Source organism: Ceratosolen solmsi, unplaced genomic scaffold, assembly GCF_000503995.2.
Source record: "Ceratosolen solmsi marchali unplaced genomic scaffold, CerSol_1.0 scaffold53, whole genome shotgun sequence".
Taxonomy (NCBI): Eukaryota; Metazoa; Arthropoda; class Insecta; order Hymenoptera; family Agaonidae; genus Ceratosolen; species Ceratosolen solmsi.
Genome location: NW_011948441.1, coordinates 44,632 through 65,085, shown reverse-complemented (window position 1 = coordinate 65,085; position 20,454 = coordinate 44,632). Strand labels below are relative to the sequence as shown.

General features: G+C 28.7%; 2 protein-coding genes across 2 annotated transcripts in view; one reads left to right on the top strand and one right to left on the bottom strand.

Moving 5' to 3' along the window:
* The window catches only part of nonC (serine/threonine-protein kinase Smg1), a 37,242-nt gene extending 25,651 nt beyond the window's left edge, over positions 1-11,591 (top strand). The window contains exons 25-36 of the mRNA XM_011503848.1: positions 1,923-2,233; positions 4,199-4,427; positions 5,433-5,861; positions 6,348-6,556; positions 6,891-7,277; positions 7,545-7,854; positions 7,981-8,286; positions 8,521-8,788; positions 9,348-9,674; positions 10,196-10,530; positions 10,695-10,989; positions 11,130-11,591. Of these exons, the coding sequence (XP_011502150.1) occupies positions 1,923-2,233; positions 4,199-4,427; positions 5,433-5,861; positions 6,348-6,556; positions 6,891-7,277; positions 7,545-7,854; positions 7,981-8,286; positions 8,521-8,788; positions 9,348-9,674; positions 10,196-10,530; positions 10,695-10,989; positions 11,130-11,314 (3,591 nt within the window). The 3' untranslated portion in view covers positions 11,315-11,591. The remainder of the gene's footprint in view (positions 1-1,922; positions 2,234-4,198; positions 4,428-5,432; positions 5,862-6,347; positions 6,557-6,890; positions 7,278-7,544; positions 7,855-7,980; positions 8,287-8,520; positions 8,789-9,347; positions 9,675-10,195; positions 10,531-10,694; positions 10,990-11,129) is intronic.
* Positions 11,592-17,564: 5,973 nt separating this feature from the next.
* Tmf (TATA element modulatory factor) overlaps positions 17,565-20,454 on the bottom strand; it is a 9,518-nt gene continuing 6,628 nt past the window's right edge. Inside the window, 7 exon segments of the mRNA XM_011503950.1 lie at positions 17,565-18,087; positions 18,372-18,495; positions 18,577-18,814; positions 19,030-19,422; positions 19,535-19,681; positions 19,771-19,983; positions 20,317-20,454. The exon segment at positions 20,317-20,454 is cut by the window's right edge and continues 35 nt beyond it. Of these exon segments, the coding sequence (XP_011502252.1) occupies positions 17,801-18,087; positions 18,372-18,495; positions 18,577-18,814; positions 19,030-19,422; positions 19,535-19,681; positions 19,771-19,983; positions 20,317-20,454 (1,540 nt within the window). The 3' untranslated portion in view covers positions 17,565-17,800.

The window sequence follows — 20,454 nt, the reverse complement described above, 5'->3', positions numbered from 1 at the left end:
CCGATCGCCGAGCTCGTGATGCTTCGTTGGCGTCGCCGCCGAGACTGAAACGCTCGAACTAGGCAATCGTCAGATTTCCGAGCGGTAGGGGGATGATATTCCGCGATGGTGATGCTATGGTGGCGCATGTCAGCGAATATTTAATTTATTAAAAGTTTTTAATTAATAATTAGGAATTGTACCAAATATCCATCAGCAATTTATGTTGATGAATGCATCCTATAATGCTTCACTTGTTAAATAAATAAATTAACGCATTTGTGTGTGTGTTGAATATCGAATCTTTTTTCACATTATTGCTTTATCGGTTTGAATATTTAATGGCAAGATGAAGTTTGAAGTGGTTTCATTGTTTGAAGGCTATAGATGATCGAATTTAACATGTGTACCAGATTAAATTGCAATTCAATTCTGAAACTCTAATGGAAAGCATAATGCTTCAGATAATACCCGAGTATAAACAATTAGGAAGTACAAAATGAAGTCTGCGAGGATATAACCACTGTTTGAAATTCACTATGCGCTTATGTATTGAAAGTTTATTATAAATTTGACTTTCTAAAATGTTGTTCATGTATACATTCGATAAGAATAATGTACATTAAATTAATAAAACCACAATGAAAATTAGTATTAAAAATGAATTAAAAATGAACGAGCAAATTTTCAAGTACAAGTTGAAATTATATCATTATCTAGTTAAAAAAAAAGTTTTTAAATATTTCCAGAAGTTTTAATACTTTTATTGACAATTAATATTAGAAAATATATTAAATTTAATATATTTCAGGATTAAAGACCAGTCCTATTTTGTAAACGTAAAAATAATTGATTTAATGCGGCATCAAATAAATATTCGATGTGTATAAATCAAAAGGATGATTATCCCTATATTATATATGGTATAAACCCGAATTTACGTTATATATCCTCCTTTCATTTTATTTTTAAAGTAAATTCAACATAAAATAAATTGAACGAACTAGACAAACAATATTTTATTTAATAAATTTTAGGGTTTAACGAAAATGTATCAATCTTTCATAAACCACTTAAATTTGATTAATATTTTAATCAAACTTAATTTGATTATAATATAAAAAATTGTAATATTTTATCTATTTATGCATATACGACATTTACATACGTAACGCTTTCTAAATATGGATACGTTGAGAAAACGTGATTGTTAATAATTGATAATGAGCGGAATAAATATATTAATTTATTCATTATATAATCAATGTTTATGTTAAAGTTAATAAAAATAAAATTAATATAATATTAAATAAAATTTACCATTTGCTTAATAATCTGGCTATCGATATAATGACAGACTTCTAAAAAACAGTGAGTCTTGGGTCATAAGAAAAGAATTTTATTTTTGTTTACATTTTATCTGAAAATTGAAGAAGATATTGAAATTCTTACATAAATTATTTTGCTGGTATCTGTAAAAATCAATAAAAGCTTTAAACATCTTGCCTCCGGTTAGAAATTCAATCAGCTATTCAATAAATAAGCATTCAATAATATCGATCTTCGTTGTGCATTAAACATAGAGAAGCGATTGATTTATTATATAATGATTGATTACAAATTATTTAGTTACTCATGTATTTTTGTTGTTGTTGTTATTTTAAATATTTTTATACAGTAATACCCAACGACTCGTTATATTGTGACTTGCAAATCATTAAGTATAAAGTAGGAGAGAGCATTGTCATGGCAGATAAATTAAATAGTTAAACAAGTTACTCAGCTAATACTATACCATTATATACTGAAAATGTATTTATTTCGCTAAGATTTGCTAGCAAATCTTCCATACTTATAATGAAATATCCAATAAATATAAGTACAGTACTGTATCTAATACTCGTTCAATAAATAATGCCAAAATCGACTTTTTGATTTTCCAGGGTATATTTCGATTGGCCTGTGAGCACACGTTGCGTGTAATGCGACGCGGCCGCGAAACTCTCCTCACCCTACTGGAGGCCTTTGTCTATGATCCCCTGGTGGATTGGAGGGCCGGTGCCGAGAACAGCATTGCGACTTATGGCGCGTGCCAAGCCAGGGCGAGATGTACGGGCGTTGGGAGGAAGCAGCTCGAACTCGAGTTGACGGTTGCCATGTTTGCCGTGAGGATCGCCGAGATGAGGGCTGAGTGGCTTGCAAATAAGGACGAACTCGCTAAAAGTTTTCCCGCACTTTGCCACAAATTGACCAGGTAATTCGTTGCTTGTCGCGAGCTCCATTTTTTCCAATTGCCGCTAGCCTGTCATTTGTTGCGCATTTAAACGTTAAGTGAGTAATTAAATTATAATCAATCACAATACCTTTGTGTATATATATAGTTTTTAGCATTTGGAATCATTACTGTTGTATTATATGGTAAAATATTCTTCTAAAAATATATAATATTCTATAATGTTAGACGATTATTAAATTTTATTATAATTACTAGCAAGCAATATTTTTAACTCTAAAATTAATCTTAACGTTACAATTATTTTCTTATCGCTTTAACAATCAATTTATATTATATTAATATATTATTAAATGATTTACTTGTGAGAGTAATTTAAAAGTATTTTTATAACAACTAAAAGAAAATGTATAAAATACTTATGTAGGTAAAAATCAATTATTTATTATTTGAATTATAAAATAGTACATTAATATATTTTCATCTATTTGCCTTTTTAATAATTAATAATAATACTTAATAATTTAATATAATGATTGCCAAAAGTATTAAATCTTACTTAAGAGATTTGTGTTTATTGAATTTAATTGTTGATTATATTTCGTTGTCAAGTTCGTATTATTGGAGACGAAGATTTAAAAAATGTTTATATTATTTTTAAATTGCTATCAGCTTCTAATAATTAAAATCATTAGATTAAAAGAATTTTGATAATGATTTTAATTAATTTTAATAAGAGACGGGATTGTTATAAAAATATTACTTTCTAATCTTTATAAATGGTTTATTTTACGCAACGAGATCATTATTTTAAAAGATAAACGAAATTTTTTTATTTATCTATCTTTTATTTATTCTAACTAATAAAACATCTCGTAATAATCGCCAGTTGCTTATTACCAGCATCATAAGAAAGATAATAATTGAGCCAAAAGCATTTTAAAACTATGTAATTTATTCGTATTGCCAGCAAAGCAGTTAAAACAACGTTTTATGAAATATATAAAATTAAAGAAAAAACGCAAAAAATTATTTACATTTATTTATATTGATAATTGATATTACATATTTTTAAATTAAAGTAAATGAATCCTATGTTTATAAAGAATAATTTGGTTTCTATGTCGACAAATATTTTGAAACGCTCTAAATATAACTTTAGTTATCTGACTATTCGAATCGATCATTAGTATATTATTTATCGTTATATAAAAGAGAAATTGTACTTGATATTTTTGATATGTATAACATCATGTAATTTTCAAATTTGAAAATTCTTTTGACAATTATAATAAATACTTTTTTTTTTGTTTTTAGCTTAAACAGAATATTGAAATAGATACATTTATTTTACTTTTAAAATTCTAATATATTTTTTAACTTATTACGAAATATATCTGAAATTGATGATTTCGTAAAGCTAAATGTCCTTTATCAAGTCAATATACTTTTGAAAATACTTTTAAGCTTATTATATTAGTATTAAGCATATGTTTAGATCTAATATTCATTGATGAGCGACTTTTTCTTACATAATGATATTCTGCTTAGCAAAATGAAATGTTTACTCGACCCTATTTCTCGAGATCATACATATGGTCTTTACTTGCAGCATGATAAACTATGTAAAGTAAATTTAATGTCATTTTTGCCAGTATGCGAGTATAAAGGTGCAGTATGCAGAAACAACAGTCTACATTTTAACTCCCACTATGCCATTTGTAATTAATTGTGTGATTTATCGTTAAATATCAATGGCATTGAAAGATATTGCATTGTCAATTAATATAAATGTTGATTATTAAATTTACAAGAAACATAGATAGAGGTATATTTTTAAAGATTGCAATGTTGAACATTGACGACGACTGAATCCAGCGGTAGGATGAATCATGAAGGTGTAAACCAATGAACGCGCCATTACGCAAAATTGCCAACATGAATATTGTAAAAGCAATGGAAATATCGTTTATGTGTTATTGGTAGATGGATCGAGGCATCCGAGGCGTCGCGCCAATGTCAGGAGTCCCTCCAGGATCGTCATCGCCAGCTTGCTCTGGTGAAAGAGGCCCAGGCAATGGGTAGAAATCATAGCCTCTACTCTGTCGCTAAGCGTTATAGTACCTTCAAACGTGCCAAAGATATGCTTGAGAAGGTTAAGATTGGTCTTAAGGAGCGCATGGACGAGTGCCAGAAGCACATCAACACCCACAACGTGAGCGAACTATGATTTCTGATTTAAACCCCCCCCCCCCCCGCCCGTCTTTCTCTCTTTTTCTTTTTTAAAATTTATTTATTTTTCTTGATTCTTTTTTTCGTATTTTCTCCGGGTTTTTTTTTCATCCAAGTGAATTGATAAAGGATCGCGATGCTATTTGAATACAATACATTCTAAATTATCAAAATGATGAAAAAATTAAAAAAAAATAATGTTCCATCAATACAACCGATAGTCATTCATAAAATCTGATTGGTTATTGAACACGATATAAGATACTTAATAAAGTATGTTAATTATTTGTTAATTATGAAACTTATATTCAATTTTTTATTCTGATTTGTGTTTTCAAAATATTTCAAAAGATTTCAAAATTAACTTTATTAAAAATTCATGAATATAATTAGTTGACGACAGTGCTAATAATAGAATTTTATTATAAAATAATGTTTTATAAATGTTGCTTTTTAATATTCTTTGAATTAAAATATCTTTATAAATTTATTTTTTGTTAGTTTGAGAATAAATAGTTCGAGAAGTTTTTATATAAATAAATAGAAGACACTGAAAATGATGCAAAAATTTCCAGTTCACATAAATATGCATCTAATGTCATTCTATTATTTACAGTTAATATCCTGTTCAATACTGTAATTATAAGTACAATTCTAATTGAGTGCATGCAACAAGGCATGTGCAGTTCTCATTTAAATGAATTAATGTCTTATATAATAATCGTCAAAAGCAGTTTATCAATATAAATTGTTTTATAACTCTTTTTTTGTATCGATAAACTTTTTATATTTGTGCATTTCATTTAAACATTACGAATATCTTATAAATTGTTATATATATTTAATTTTTCATTAGTTTTATTACTTTTTGAGTGATCAAAAAAATCATTTCTTACACGAGATGGAAAATATTGTTTCCTTGCACTATTGTTTAGTTGCGCCCGCTTTTAGAAAGAGGTAAAACCAGCTGAGAGAGAAAATGTTGTAGATGTCCATGAACGCGGTGCGAGGTCCCCAGCTCGCGAGGTGGCTCAGCGAGGCCGGGGGCTCGAATATCCAGGAGGATCATCTCGTGTTCGACCTTGTGAAGGAGTTTCTGCAGAACGCCGGCCAGAGTCAGATGATCGTCCAGTGCGAGCAATCAGAGAACGAGCTCACTCAACTTGCGCTCCAACAACTCATCCTTGTGCGCAATTGCCTGGACCTTTTGAGCCAGTACTCAGCTATATGCAGCCTTTACCCAATGAGTAGCATGACGCAGCACAGGTCAGTGCTATACCATGGCTGGATAAGCAAGTTGTTGCTCACGGGAACTGTCGACACCTGCCATGAGATCCTCGCACACCTCGAGACCCATTTTGCACCTCTAACCGCTGGCAATCCCAAGGTCCAGAGGACTGTCACTTTTTCGTATCAGGTACTCGAGTCGTTGATTTTGTAGCACTTTGCCTTATTTAAGCAGGATGATATCTCGATTTGGTTAGTCATTTAATAAAAAAATAATACGTTAATTAAAATTTTTGTTTTAGAAAACTAATGAATTTTTCATTTTTAGTTTTATAAATTTTCTCCGGTAAAGATATAGATTATGCTTTATCAATAAAAGAAATATTTTGAAAAAAGTTATATGCACTATCACGCGCAGGCAAGGTTAAAAGATATATATTTAATGTATGTGAATTTCATGTTAAGTGTAAAACGTTCTAAATCTATATTTCTTTAAGTTTTTAAAAATACTGAATTAATATATTGTATATAAAAAAGGAAGTATTACTCATATTAATTGCTTAAAAAATATATTGTAACAATAAAGTCTAACTCACATATTATTTTTAAAGATTTTTTTGCTAATATCCATGTATATTGTTATTACTTGATGATGATGATTATTATTTTTTTTCAGATACAGGCTGTTTTGAGTGAAGCTAACAACAAATTTACTAAAACATGTGAAAGGATGATCAGTGAAGGTCTGCCGGAAGCTCTTGTTAGAATCGAAAAGGCATATGCGGAATCCAAAACACAGATCGCAAACTTTTTAAGGAGAGAAAAAGGTGCAGATAAAGCACTCGAATGTGTTAATATCACAACATTGTGCACACTCAATAAAAAGTGAGTTAATTATATTTTTACAGTTTGACGATATCATTATTACTTATTAACGTTATTATTACTAGAAGCAATCTTGATTCACTAATAAATGTTTATGGATTTAAATGAAATCATTAATTAATTTTAATAAAATTTATAAAAACAATGAAAGGTACAAGTAAATGAGTGTGACTAAAATTTTTTATTTTTTCTTTTATGAAGAGAATTTACAACATTAAGCTTTAATATTTATTTATAAATGCAACTTGATTTCATAGTAAATTCATTTTCCACTGAACATATATAAATAAATTTATATCGTTGAATTTTCATAAGATTGCAAATTTTGTGATAGATATTTGATGATGGAAGGAGCAGCCAAGTGTGCGGGTGATTGCTTAGTTGATTTAACATCTAGAGATGGCGACTGGTTCCTTGATGAAATGCGGCTTATGTTTTCGCAAATTTCTGAAATGATGTCTCTCATACCCGAAAATCTCAAATCTAATAATGATCCACAAATTTCATTGGTTATGAAGTGTCTAAAGAGCGCTGACTCCATTCATAAGGGATTACAGGAATTAAATTATAATTTCCACACAATTATTTTACCAGAAGCAACAAAGACCGTAATTACAGAAGAACCAACAGTTATACAAATGATTAACGAGCTTGAAGAAATCATAACTTCAACTGGTCTGCCACTTATAGAAATTTTAGAGCAAATGGAGTTACATTTAAGGTTTATAACGATTTCTGTTTCTGCCATTCGTAAATTAATAATTATTACATCTTTAATATGATATGCATTAGAGTAGATGCTAACGTTATTCAAGCTTGTTATAATTAATAATAATAATAATAATAATAATAATAATAATAATAATAATAATAATAATAATAATAATAATAATAATAAAACTAAACAAAAAATTCTATAATTGAGTGATTTATAAAACTGATAAATATGTGTTATTTAATATAAATAAACGAAAGCCAATTTCTACAGATTTACAATAATGGAGATGGAAAGTCCACACATTATAATGCAATCTGTAATAGATGGATTGAGGCTACGTTTTGAAGCTCTTTTGTCCCGATCCGCTGATCTACAAGAACTTAACCAAGAGGAGACGTTAACACCTGGTCAAATGTTACTTATGGGTTTTAATGGACTTTTTGAAAAATTGCAAATGGAGGGTAACGCATTAATCAGCGTTTTGGGATCGCTGGAAATACCTGCGAGTTGGAAAAAAATCGATCAAATTCGAGAAGCTAAGGAAATGGCAGCGCCAATATTCAATGAGGCAGCGCGTAAGGTATGGAAAGTAATTTCGTACATATTAATCATCTTCATTTCAATACTGATTTTTATAAAAAAAAAACTACAACTAATATCTCAATTTATGTTATACCTATGTAAATGTATGTTTGAATTAATTCAGGTCTTAGAAGACATTTTTTTGGTAAAACGTTTATACACAATTCAAAAGTTCTTTTCGATGTGCCGTGACATAGCCTTCGCTTTCCGGGGAGAAACAGTAAACCTCTATGACGATGGATTTTCTGGTATATACACCGACGAGCAATTAAACAAGCCAATTCGTCTTTTTACTGCCGATTATGTATCCCGACAATTGATTGGTGTTACTTCTCAAAGTTTGGGCATCGCATTGTGCTTTCTATTGCAACGTATGGGACTTAGCGTATCAACTGAAATCGAGCAGCGGGACATTGGTGCTGAGAGCAAAGTATATCTTCATTTTTATTTACACATTTATTTTATAATAGTATTGATCTTTTTTTTACTATGTACAACAATAGAATTGTATGTATTGATATTCTGTTATTGTCTATTTTTATTCATAATTATTTGAAACCGATACTTTTCTCTTTTTATAATCTGTATTATCTTGTAGAGTTTTTCGTATTTAAGTGTCTGCAAATTTTTGCATTCAATATGAATGTATTTTTCTTTTTCTAAGGTATCGTTGGAGGAGCTCTGTAGAAAATTGGTGGATATGGGCTTAAAGAAGGGTTACTTTAGTAGCTCGGAGTTGGCACAAGCAAGTGCCCTTAGCGGAAATCTAGAAAATACCTGGAGAAGAAAACAAAGTGCAAAGTCTGCGCAACAGGCTGTGGAAGTTGCTCGTGCCACTGTTCAAAGACTGCAATTGCAGTTAACAGCACATTATTGGCTGTACGAAGATTACTTGCTTATTGGATCGAACATTAATTTTATCAATCCATTGAGTGAGTAGATTAAATATATATTTAAGAGGACTACTTGTTATAGACAGTTTTTATAAGTTCAAGTATTTATTAAATGATTGCAATTAATGATTTTATTAAATTGTATATACTTTAAATAGTGTACCATAAAGATACTATAAAATACTGTACTATTATGGTGCAGTACATTTGTGGATATTTTTAACAAACACAATATTTTGCATTAATTTTGCAATTTTGATATTAAGCGAATCATTTGACTTTTGTTTATATATTATGCCATGCATTTTTTTTTATATCAATATTCAGGTAATTTTAAATACATAACTTCGATATACGATATCTTTAAACCTCATCTATTAATATGTATAAGTCAAATGGTATATGCGCTATTTTTTCGAAACGTAGGGAAATAAAAAAGTAGGACTGTTGATTTACTTAGTTGCAAGAAATATCGATTACCACATAAATGAATATGAATCAAATAAGAGCTACCATTATGAACAGTACGAATGGCTTATAAAATACAGCCACATCCATTCATTTGCACATTAATTAAGGAAAAAAACCGTTCCTACAGATCGATCCTCGTTCATGCTCGAACTGCGTAAGACGGCTGCTGGACTCTCGAACCTCCAGGTACGCGTAAACGAAGCGCGTGAACAACAGCAGAGTCTCGTTACGAGTGCTGTGCAGCGCTTAAAGTGGGCCGCAGGTGCGAATCCGGCACTTGGTGAAGTAATGACTGCCTTTGATAACGCCGTCCTTACGAGCTCGGAGAGACTAACGAGGCAGGCTGGACTCTCGGCCCTCGTTGTTAACGCCTGCAATTCCATAATGCATTATGAGGCATTGCGCACAAGGACCCAAGAGAGTATAACCAACGACGCGAATTTTATTAAACTTGGTGAGCGTGACGAGGTTTTCCTTTTAATATTTGAGATTTGCGCTGCTTAAAGAGGTTGCGGATTGAATAGTTGTTGATTTGTATACTAGAGATCGTCGTTGCGAAGCCATTATACTATAATTAATATATAGTTGAATCAATTTAAACAGTGTGTAATGAATTTATGTTTTTACAAGTTTAATTGAATTTAAAGACGGAATTGTGTCAAGTTTATTATCAAGTGACTTGATAATAGAGTTGTAATGGATTATTAGATAGAAATTTATAAAAATGTATTATTTCTTATTTATAAAAAACAAAGAGAATGTTATTTGATTTAATATGTTAATAATATATTCGCAAATATTTATGTGAAAAACCATATAAAAAAATTGAATGAAATTGTCATTTATTAACTATTGATTTTGCTCGATATAGAAGCTCTTAGATTTTTACACAATATACGTAACAAAGTAAATGCGTGTGTTATAAATAATTCGAAAAGTACTAATCTCGCATATTCTGGATTTTTACCAAATTAGTGAAACGCTGGGAGGAGAGTTGCATGCTCACAGCAAACCTGACGATAAGCGTGTCGCCGATAGAGGAAAGTCTTGTCGAGCTAATGCAGATCGGTCCAGACAATAGTATTGACTCGAGTTGGCTCAGGCAGATGGAGAAGCTTATATCCGAGGCAATTGTCGAGGCGCAGAAGAAGACACAGGAACATCAGGAGGGTCTAGCGGTTGCGCAACAGGCTCTAAGGGAGCAGGTCAGCATCCTGCAGGCCATCATCGCAGAACATCATCGACTCATGAATGACGTCAGAGTACTACTGAGAAGCATGGCGAAGCAAGAGAACATCATTGGCCTTCAAGTGAGCAACGTTTCTTAATTTACTTAATTTTTTTTCAGTAAAAACTAGTATTTTTCTTTTTCATCGTCTTAATGAAATATTTTTTTTATCTTCTTTGTATTCTTAATTTTTTCTAATACATTTAACATAATATTTTTTAAAATTAATAATTAAATTTTGTTTAGGAATTTTTATTAAATTATCGATCGTGCACCGAAAGTCTGTCGGCTACAGTAAAGGAATTAGAATCAGACAACTTAGATCTTGTTAAAGCGTCAGTATTGAAAAATGAATTGGACACACTGGCTGTCAAAACACCTGCATTGTACGATGAATTATTATCATTTGCGAACGAGTCAATAAACGATCAAAATGTATCAGAATTCGTATTTAACAAAGCTAAATTAATAAGGCAAGAAAGCGTGTGTCAGAGTCCTAGAAAAGGAGCTCCACCTGCACGAGATCCTACAACAGGCAAAGGTAGATATTAAATTAGCATATGAAAGATGGAATCTTGTATTTAAATTTGATACAGTATTCACATACAATGTATTTATCTCTAATTAATTCATATTATTAAACATATGATTTATAAACAAATCCAAAAATAACTTTTATAGCGATGCAAGAACGTAATGTCTACGCGCTGAACGTTTGGCGTCGAGTGCGCATGAAGCTTGAAGGTCGCGAACCAAACCCGAATCGCAAATATACGACAACGGAGCAAGTCGAGTACGTGATACGTGAGGCCCAGAGCACCGAGAACTTGGCCCTCCTCTACGAGGGTTGGACGCCCTGGGTTTGAGAGATCCACGACGAAAGGCGCCCCACCGTGGACGCCCTTGGAACTACTTTGACGCATGCACAAATGTAAAACAAATCAAGCAAGCAACAATTCCGGCGTGTCTCTCTCCCACCCACCCTCTAGTATCTCACCCCAATCGCAAAACTTTAACAGAAGCAAAAATAAAGGCTTGATGATTGACAAATAAATAAAACAGCAGCCAAAAACAAGGCGGGGTGAAGACGGATGCGCAGACGATTCGTGCACAACGTAGCCGTGCCACGCTATGAAATAACAGCAACAACCACATATATATCTGTCTCTTTGTCTGTTTACCGGTACATCTCTCGCTCTCACACCCAATCTATCTCTCATTGTCTCCCTCGGCACCCCAGGTGCTGAGATCGAGGCGAGTACGAGAAGCGACGTAAAGCATAGGGGACGTCGCAAGTAAGTAGCGTAATGATGTAGAAATGGTGAGCAAATGGCATTGACGTTGCGTCGTTGAGAGGAGTATGACGAGGATAATGACAAGCAGGAGTTTGGAGACTCGGTTTGCACTTAGAAAATGGGACGAGGGCGCTCCTAACAGGCTCTCTCTCCCTCTCTCTTATTCGATTTCAAGTGTACTGATAACTCTAATCGTATGATAATTGAAATTAACTGGCTGCAAAATCGTAGGAACATATTTTGTTATTTATTGCTATTATTTTACCAAGTATGGTATAAGAATGCTTCATGAATGTTTTAAATAAATCGTGTAAGTAAGCTACTAAGAAATTATTATTATAACTTTGATTCGATTACAATACTAATTTAAATAAATTTACTTTAGATTAAATGAGCAAAAATACACTGTTTTATTATATTATCATAACTAACTCCGTATACGTGCACAGCAATCATATAAATTAAAATAAATTTTTAAAGTGTCGTTTTGATATTTCGTAAATTATAAATAATGTTATCTTCTATAATGTATCAAAATTTAAATATCTTTTTGCTATACAACAATTACGTCACTTGGTTATATCGTTTTAATTAATGAAAAATAACGACGCTGAAGCTTAACTACTAAACAAACAAAAAAAAAAAACAAAAAAAAATAAATGAAAAAATATATAGTTATACAAATAATTAAATTAATATCTCATTATAACAAGTATCTCAGCAATTTCTTTACAGAACAGAATTTCTACGATTTTGTGATTAGTGTTAAGGGTTATCATTTAAGGCAGTGTTATTAAGTGAGATGGGAGTTTGAGAGCAATAAAGGTAGCTCAGGCTCGTTTAAAATTATGAATAAAAAATGCCGTATGACGGAAAGCAAACCAAGCTATAAATTTGGCATAAGGAGCATATAAGTCATAAAATTAATGAAAATAAATTAAAAAGTCGAACCATGAAATTTCAGACTGATCTGCAGATAATTATCAGACTATTGAATTCAGCAATTTAATAAACTATTTACTTTACTTTTTAAGTCATTTCGATTAATTAAAAATCATTATATCAGTTTGGATAACTTGGATAATTGGTATAAAAATATTTTCATAAATTAATTTCTAACTTCTTTTTTTTTAAAGACAACATTCTTGTTTGATTGTGTAATAAATTATATATATAGTAAAGTTTATTATTTAATAAGTAAATTGTATGTATTCATTTATACTTAATGATATAATAGTTGTTTTAGAATCATTTTCTTAGGATTATATTTCATTTAGCGATTAAATTACTTGCGTAAATTCTTTTATACTCATAACAAAATAATTGGAAGTATAATAAATATAATTAGACAAAATAACAATAAGATTTAAACATTATTTTCTGCAGGGTAGTTTAAAATTTCGTGATTTGATAAATAATTTTTAACAAGCTTGTCAGCGATATTTGACAAGTATAACGACAATGACACTGTCGGCAAAAAATTGTCAAACGCGTTTATTTAAATAGTTATTATGATGGGTTAAAACGAGAAATAATTTGTAAAATCAATTCATTTACAAAAATACATTATTAAATTTACATCAATAAATTTATCCTGTGATGTTATTCTGTTTATGCTATTTTGATTCTTCGTACTATTAAACAGATGCTTTTTTTTCAATTAAATAAGTAAATATATTTCAACAAGCCTGTTAACGATAAAAAATTCCAAAATTCTATTTTTATTACAGCATTGTTAACGAATTAATTTAAATATTAAAAATTTATGAATATATATATAAAAGAATAACATTGCAAATATTGATTCTTTTAAATATTTAGGGAAGATCATTAGAAATATTATACTTATTTTAGAGAATGAGTTTCACTAAAATGCTCGGTTTCTTCATAATCAAAATGACGATAAAGTAATCGCGCAAATTAGTGTTTCTTTATTTCTTCATCTTTTTTAAAAGGTAATTAAAAATTGTCAGTATGCATTTAAATGCTCTCATAATTGGTTTAGATTACTTCCTTAGCTTTGCCTAAAAATAGGTACAGAATAGGCAATCCATAATAGCTTGAAAATAGCCGTAGGGGTTTATTAAATGGGTGCGAAATTCAATAATATAACGACTGATTATGTAGTTTTTATATAAGAATTTTTTGTTACCACCGCATATTCACTTATTGTTGTTAATGACAACAAAATTATTTAAAATATCAGAAATACGTAAATTAATTTTCATTGAAAAGTATGTCACTTAAAAATTTTATGATTTATTTAAAAAATATATATATATAAATGGTGAATTTAAATTTAAGTATTTTAATTGTTAAACGGCAAATATGTACAAAAACCAACTTGTGTAATAGTTACATAGACTAGAGGCATTATAATATATTAATTCGAAATATTAAATATAGTCGAAAAAAGTTGATTATCGCATCCCATTTGAAATTGATAATTTTCGCTTTTATTAAAAGTACCTATTGGAAACGGGATCAAACGATATTTTCTTCAAATTTAAAGGTTTTGTTCATTATTATCATCAGATAATTATAATCATTTATTCGGTATCATCTCTTCATTCAGGGTCATATTATTCTATTTCTGAAGAATTTTGTCAAATCCAGTGATAAACCGGTGCATTTGGTTTTTGACTTTCGGAAATTTATCGCTGGGTTTTTTTCAAAATAATTTTTCTTTATATTAATATAAATATAATACTGTCAAAATCTGGCAAAATGAGTATGTGAATGTTCAAATAAAAGTAATTGAATAAATATTTTTTAGTTGTTCTTGACCCTACCTACCATAAATAAAATACTCTTTTAAAAAATAAAATTTTTAATAAAAATACTGTAAAAATGTTAAAAAACAATACAAATATAAATTTAAATGTAACCTCGACTTAGTTTTTTTTAATCAACATACTTTTAAATATCTTTTTTAGAATATTAATATTAGTAGATGCATTCTCACTGAAGCATTATTCACAAATTTTCCAAATTGTTAATCTTGTTATGCAACATGTATTTTATTAAAAAATTGATATAATTTTTATCACATGGATTCTTCAATATCGCCTGTTTTTTTTCGTATATTTGATGATATATAAGCGAGAAAAAATTGAATGATAATAGATTTTTTATTTCAGTTTGTAGAACTATTATTCGATAATTGTATTCTAAAATTTTGATCTATTAATAAAATATTTGAATTTTCATTAAAAAACACTGGTATTTAGCAAATCAATTTATTTTCAACACTATATAAATCATATTGGTTTAAATAATTGTTATACTTTTGTATAAAAATATAATAAAATATAAATTTTCTTCAAATTCAAAACGATAAATAGGTATCATTTTTATAATACCATTTATCATATGCATTTACATTATACTTTTTTAATGAAAGAAAAATTTTATATTTGTAATGAATATTTGCTTATAATATACCTATTAATTTAAGATAATAAAGGACGAATAGGTATGAATAAAATTGAAAACACTACATTATATTATTTTATATTATGTTACAATGCAATATCACATGATAATTAGCTTCCTATGCTTATTTATTATATAAGTATTTAATAAATATCATGTTCATCAATGATGAAAGAAAGAAAAATCTTATTTTATGGTGATTTTGTAATAAATACATTTATCGAACAAATATGAAATTTGTAATTAATCTTTCGATCATCTTATGATCAAATATACTGTAAGGAGTGAAGCATTATATATTAAAACTGTTTTCAATTATAAATACAAAAAATACAGATATTATTATATGTATAATGTAGTACTATTTCTTGTATATGCAGTGATATGCTTTTAGTTTAATAAATATCATTATAAAAAAGCATTAACTGCTTCAAATCAATTAAACCAATTTAATAAGATAACTTATTCAATTGAAGTTAGGATATTTTGCCGCATTAAGACAGTTCTTGATATCAAATTAACAAACAATATTATAATATTAAAGTATTTGTTAATCCTTTTCCAATCACGTCTTAAATAATGCATATATTTATACATATTATATGAGTAAGAAATAAAATTGTGTGTACAAATATTTGCATAAAATTGAACAGCTAGTATTAACTTCATATTTCAAAACCCTAATTTAATAACGAATAATTTATGCAATATTTGTATCATTTGAAAATAAGGCATTTTCTAGCTTAATATATCAAATTCGTTATAATTAAAATTTGTAAATATAGTTTTTTTTCTTTAATTAGACTTACTTATTGATTAAATAAACAAAAATAATTGTTAAATAGTTTTTTTTTAATACTATATATAAATAGTAACTGTTAAAGACATAAAAAGTCTATGTTAAAAGTATAATTTATTCATGAAATTTAAAACTAAGTTTTTAAAACAAATTTTCAGCTACCAAGATAATAGTTAAGTTACTAAGTATATAGATAATAAATTTATACAAAAACTTTAAAGAATAATAATAGATGAAGGTATTATTTATAATACTCATTTTTTAATTTAACTCACTTAAAAAATTTTAGTGTATTAGTTATAGGCTCCTTATTTTTATTTAATCATTGGACTAACATTTTCTAATAGAATAAAAATATTATTTCTGATTAAATAAATTTATAGCCATATACCATATTATGTTAAATTTTAACATAATATTTATAAAATATATTTATAAATTTTTCAATTTCAGTGTGGATAAATTACATCTTGGTAGCTATTTATACAAAAATTTTATATTATGAACAAGTCTACTTATATAAAAAATATTATATATTGACAAAAACTATTCTTTCATTAAATATTATTAACAATTATTACTTTACCAAAATATCAATAATAACTATTTAATTAAATAACATTGGTAATAAATATTTTTACATTTTTTCTTGTTTTTTTTAATAAACATGTAAATAAAATTTGGATTTTTGCTATAAATTACAATTTAATCTAAATTTATTGAACGATGATGATTATATATCAAATTTTTTGAACTATTAAAACATTGGCAGTTGTTGTTTGGTGGAGTTACTTGTATAGTTTTTATTTGAAAATGAATTAATTTATTTTCAATTTAAAATAAAAATAGCAAATCAGCAAATTAAATTGTAATTTATTATAAATATAATATCTCTGAAATGGAAATTGTATTTTGATATATTATTCATCCTTTCTTTATAATATAATGAAAGGAAGAAAAGCTGTCAAAACTCTACAGGATTATTAACACTTGAAAGTATTAAGAAATTTTTGAAATAATAAAGAATTATAAAATTAATTTTACTCGTTTAAATAAAAATAGAGTACTTAAGATTAAATCGATAGTTTCAATTGTTTATGTACATATATAACATATATTCCTTAGTATTATAAAGATTTCTTTCCTTTTTACTGTAAAAATTATATCTTCAATAAATAGAAAAGTTAATAGTGCATACAACTTTCATTTAGTAAATTAAGAGGTTATTTTAATTAAGAATCTTCAAAAGCGTAATAATTTTTTATGTGAATTTAGACTATTTTGTTTATTATTAATTTTTACGTGAATTTATATACAAATATTTGGTACTTGCAACTTTTTTCTCAAAAGTATTTTTTTATCGATTCATAGAAAAATTGATTATTATTTAAACTTTGAACGGATATTAGAAAGCTTTTGATTATAATATTTTATTATCTATACTAGTAGATTGTTAAAAAAATTTTATTTGTTAGCAGAAGTGATAAGTTCTCAACAAAGTACCTCTAGATAAAGATACAATTTTTAATATTATATCACAAATTACATAAGCAAATTATATAAAAAATGATTGATATTTTAATTATTTTAATCGCTTACTTATTATTTCGGAAAAAAAACCCTGTGATGATTTAAATGTTTATCTTATAAATCGAATGGGCCTTTAAATAGTAAAACTAACCTGGTTTGAAAAGGCAGTTACCGAAATCGAACGATACCCTTTATATATCTTTGAACACTTCTATGCATATATTTACAATGAAAGATTTTTCGGTCTTACAATTGCCCATATTATCACCATTTTGACTATAATAATATTAACTTTAAAGATCTCGTTTTAACAGCTGGTCTATTTGTGTCTTGTACATTTCTTTCACGTCCTCGAGATCCAGCCGTAACTCTTGATTTTCCTCTACTTTCTCACCGTACATCTGTAGCAGTGCATCGTATTTTGTTTGAATGTCGTTGAGGTTTTCCTTGACCTTTTCCATGTTCGCGACGGACGAGCTCAGATCCTCGACTTTTAAAACTAAAGATGAAACTTCGTTGTTCAATGCATCTCTTTCGGTGTTACGACGCGATAACTCCCACTGTAATTGTTGAACTTCGCCTGGAATGAAGTTGTTAACAATTTTTCTATTTTTCAGAATTAAAATTTCTTTTTAATATTATACTTGAGTAAAGAGTTGTTAAATATAAATAGTCCCATATTTATAACTATAAAAGAATTAATTGAGGTGAGTGATATTAACAAAATGAATTTATATTTGAAATAATGGTGTAAAAACTTCTTTTAATGGTATTTCAATTTATTACGTTACAATAGAGAACTAATTATATATTTCTAATAATTATAAAATTTTTTATTATAATTACTTATTAAAAATTTCTTACCATCGCGTTGCTTCAATTGCGCTTGAAGATTTTCAATCATAGATGTGCTATTTGTACCTCCCCTAAAACTATCGTATACATTTGGAAATCTACCCGAGCTACTATCGAACATCGTATCATTAAACTGAAAATTGAAAATCGTTTAATTTGATTAGATAGTTAAAAAGACGTTAAATATTTTGACTAGTATTACTTGGCCACTTACCGTTGGCCATATACTATTTGCACTACTGACAGAATCTCTTTCGATACTTAAACTAGGACTGTATCTAAGCTCTTCGTCAATACTGTGCTGTTCAAGAATGGCGTGATTTTTACGTTTCTCCGCTTCAATTGCAGCTTTCTCCATTGACAGTTTATTCTCCAATGACACGATTTCTCGTTTCAATTCGTTGACTTCAGTCGCAGAAGAACTCTCAAACATTTTCATTGATTCTTTGTGTCTATAAGTATTTAATATTATTAACAACTATAGACTATTCTAACATCTAAAGATAAATCTTATCTTAAATTCGGTAAAATGGCCTTGAAGTAAATTATAATAATTTAATGATAATTTGAAGACATTTAGTAAATTCAGGAGCCAATAGTTATACTTATTTTGTAATGACAAAGTAAAAAAAATGATAAAAAGAAATTAACAAAGAAATAAACTAACGCTATATTCTCTGCAATGAGTTTATTATTTTCCTCCTTCATCGATTCAATAAGCTCTTCGAGTTTCTTTCGCTCTCCTTCTTTCGCATTGATTTTAGATTCGAGTACGGATGATCTGGATTTGAGATTAACATTTTCTTCGCCAAGGGACCGATTTGTCTCGCTGGTGGTTTCCAATTTCGATTGCAGGTCAGTAATCTTTTCCGTCATCATCTCTTCTAATTTTATATACATATTAGTTTTGTACGACAGATTTGATTGTAATTGCTCCAGTTGACGTAGCAGCGGCTTGGTCGCATGAGTCACGGACTCCGACAGCTCTTCACTACGAGATTCTGCAGCTTCTAACCGTTTCAAAAGATCCATATTCTCTTGTTTCAACAAATTTTCCTTTCTACAAAGAATTCAAATTTCACCTTTATTATTATTTGCATTGCGCCTTTCTATTAACATAGTTAGGAGTTAATTATGAAAACATTAATTTTTAATAATATTAATATTCATACCGTACGTGAGCCTCTTCTGATTGTCGAAGCTTAATTTTCAGATCCTGAACTTGAGCTAGGCGCCGTTGTGATTCACCGGCACTTTCCATTGCCACTTTTAGTTCTTCTTCCGAATCGGCAAATCTTTCCTTCGTCTCTAATAATTCTCTAAATGAATGCAATAAAAATTTTGGTCCTTCTTTTTTTCTGTTTTATATATAAATTCAAAGAACAAAATAATTGTGATTTTATCTTACGATTTTGCAGCATCGAAACTTTTTTTGTAAGCTTCCATTTTGTTAGTCACATGATCGAGTTGTTCAGATAGTTTTAAAATTTCCTTTTCTTGGCCTTTATATTTAGCAGTTAGCGTATGCACTGCATCAATTTGACTTCGTTCCACTTCTTCTTTAGCATGTAACGATCTCTTTAATCTTTCCAATTCAACCGTTTGTTCTTCAATGTGTTCTCTAAATATTATGTCAATTATAATCATTATTATAATATGGAATTTATCATTTTTCAAGCGAACTAAAATGCGTAGTGTTATCGTATACCTAATATCGCATTCTTCACTATTTTTTCAATTAAATAACGAATACGTAATACGTGCGTAATAATAATTAATAATTATTCATTAAAATTACATTTATAATGTATGATATATTACCCAATTCACCCTTAAAAAATTGATGAGTATTACATTGTAATTTAATAAGGTTTTAAGCGTATGCCTGCTTTTTTTTAGCAAAGTAGCATCAACCGATCTAGAAAATTTGAGTTCTTATAGTTACTATTCTTACTTTTGATTTTTTATGATGCCGTCGCTCTCCTTCTCCTTCACTCTCAGTTTCTTAATAATGTTGCTATGCTGGAGCTGCTGCTTGCTGAGTTTGTCACCTTCGTCGCGCAACTCTCTGATAATTTCATCTTTCTCGGCA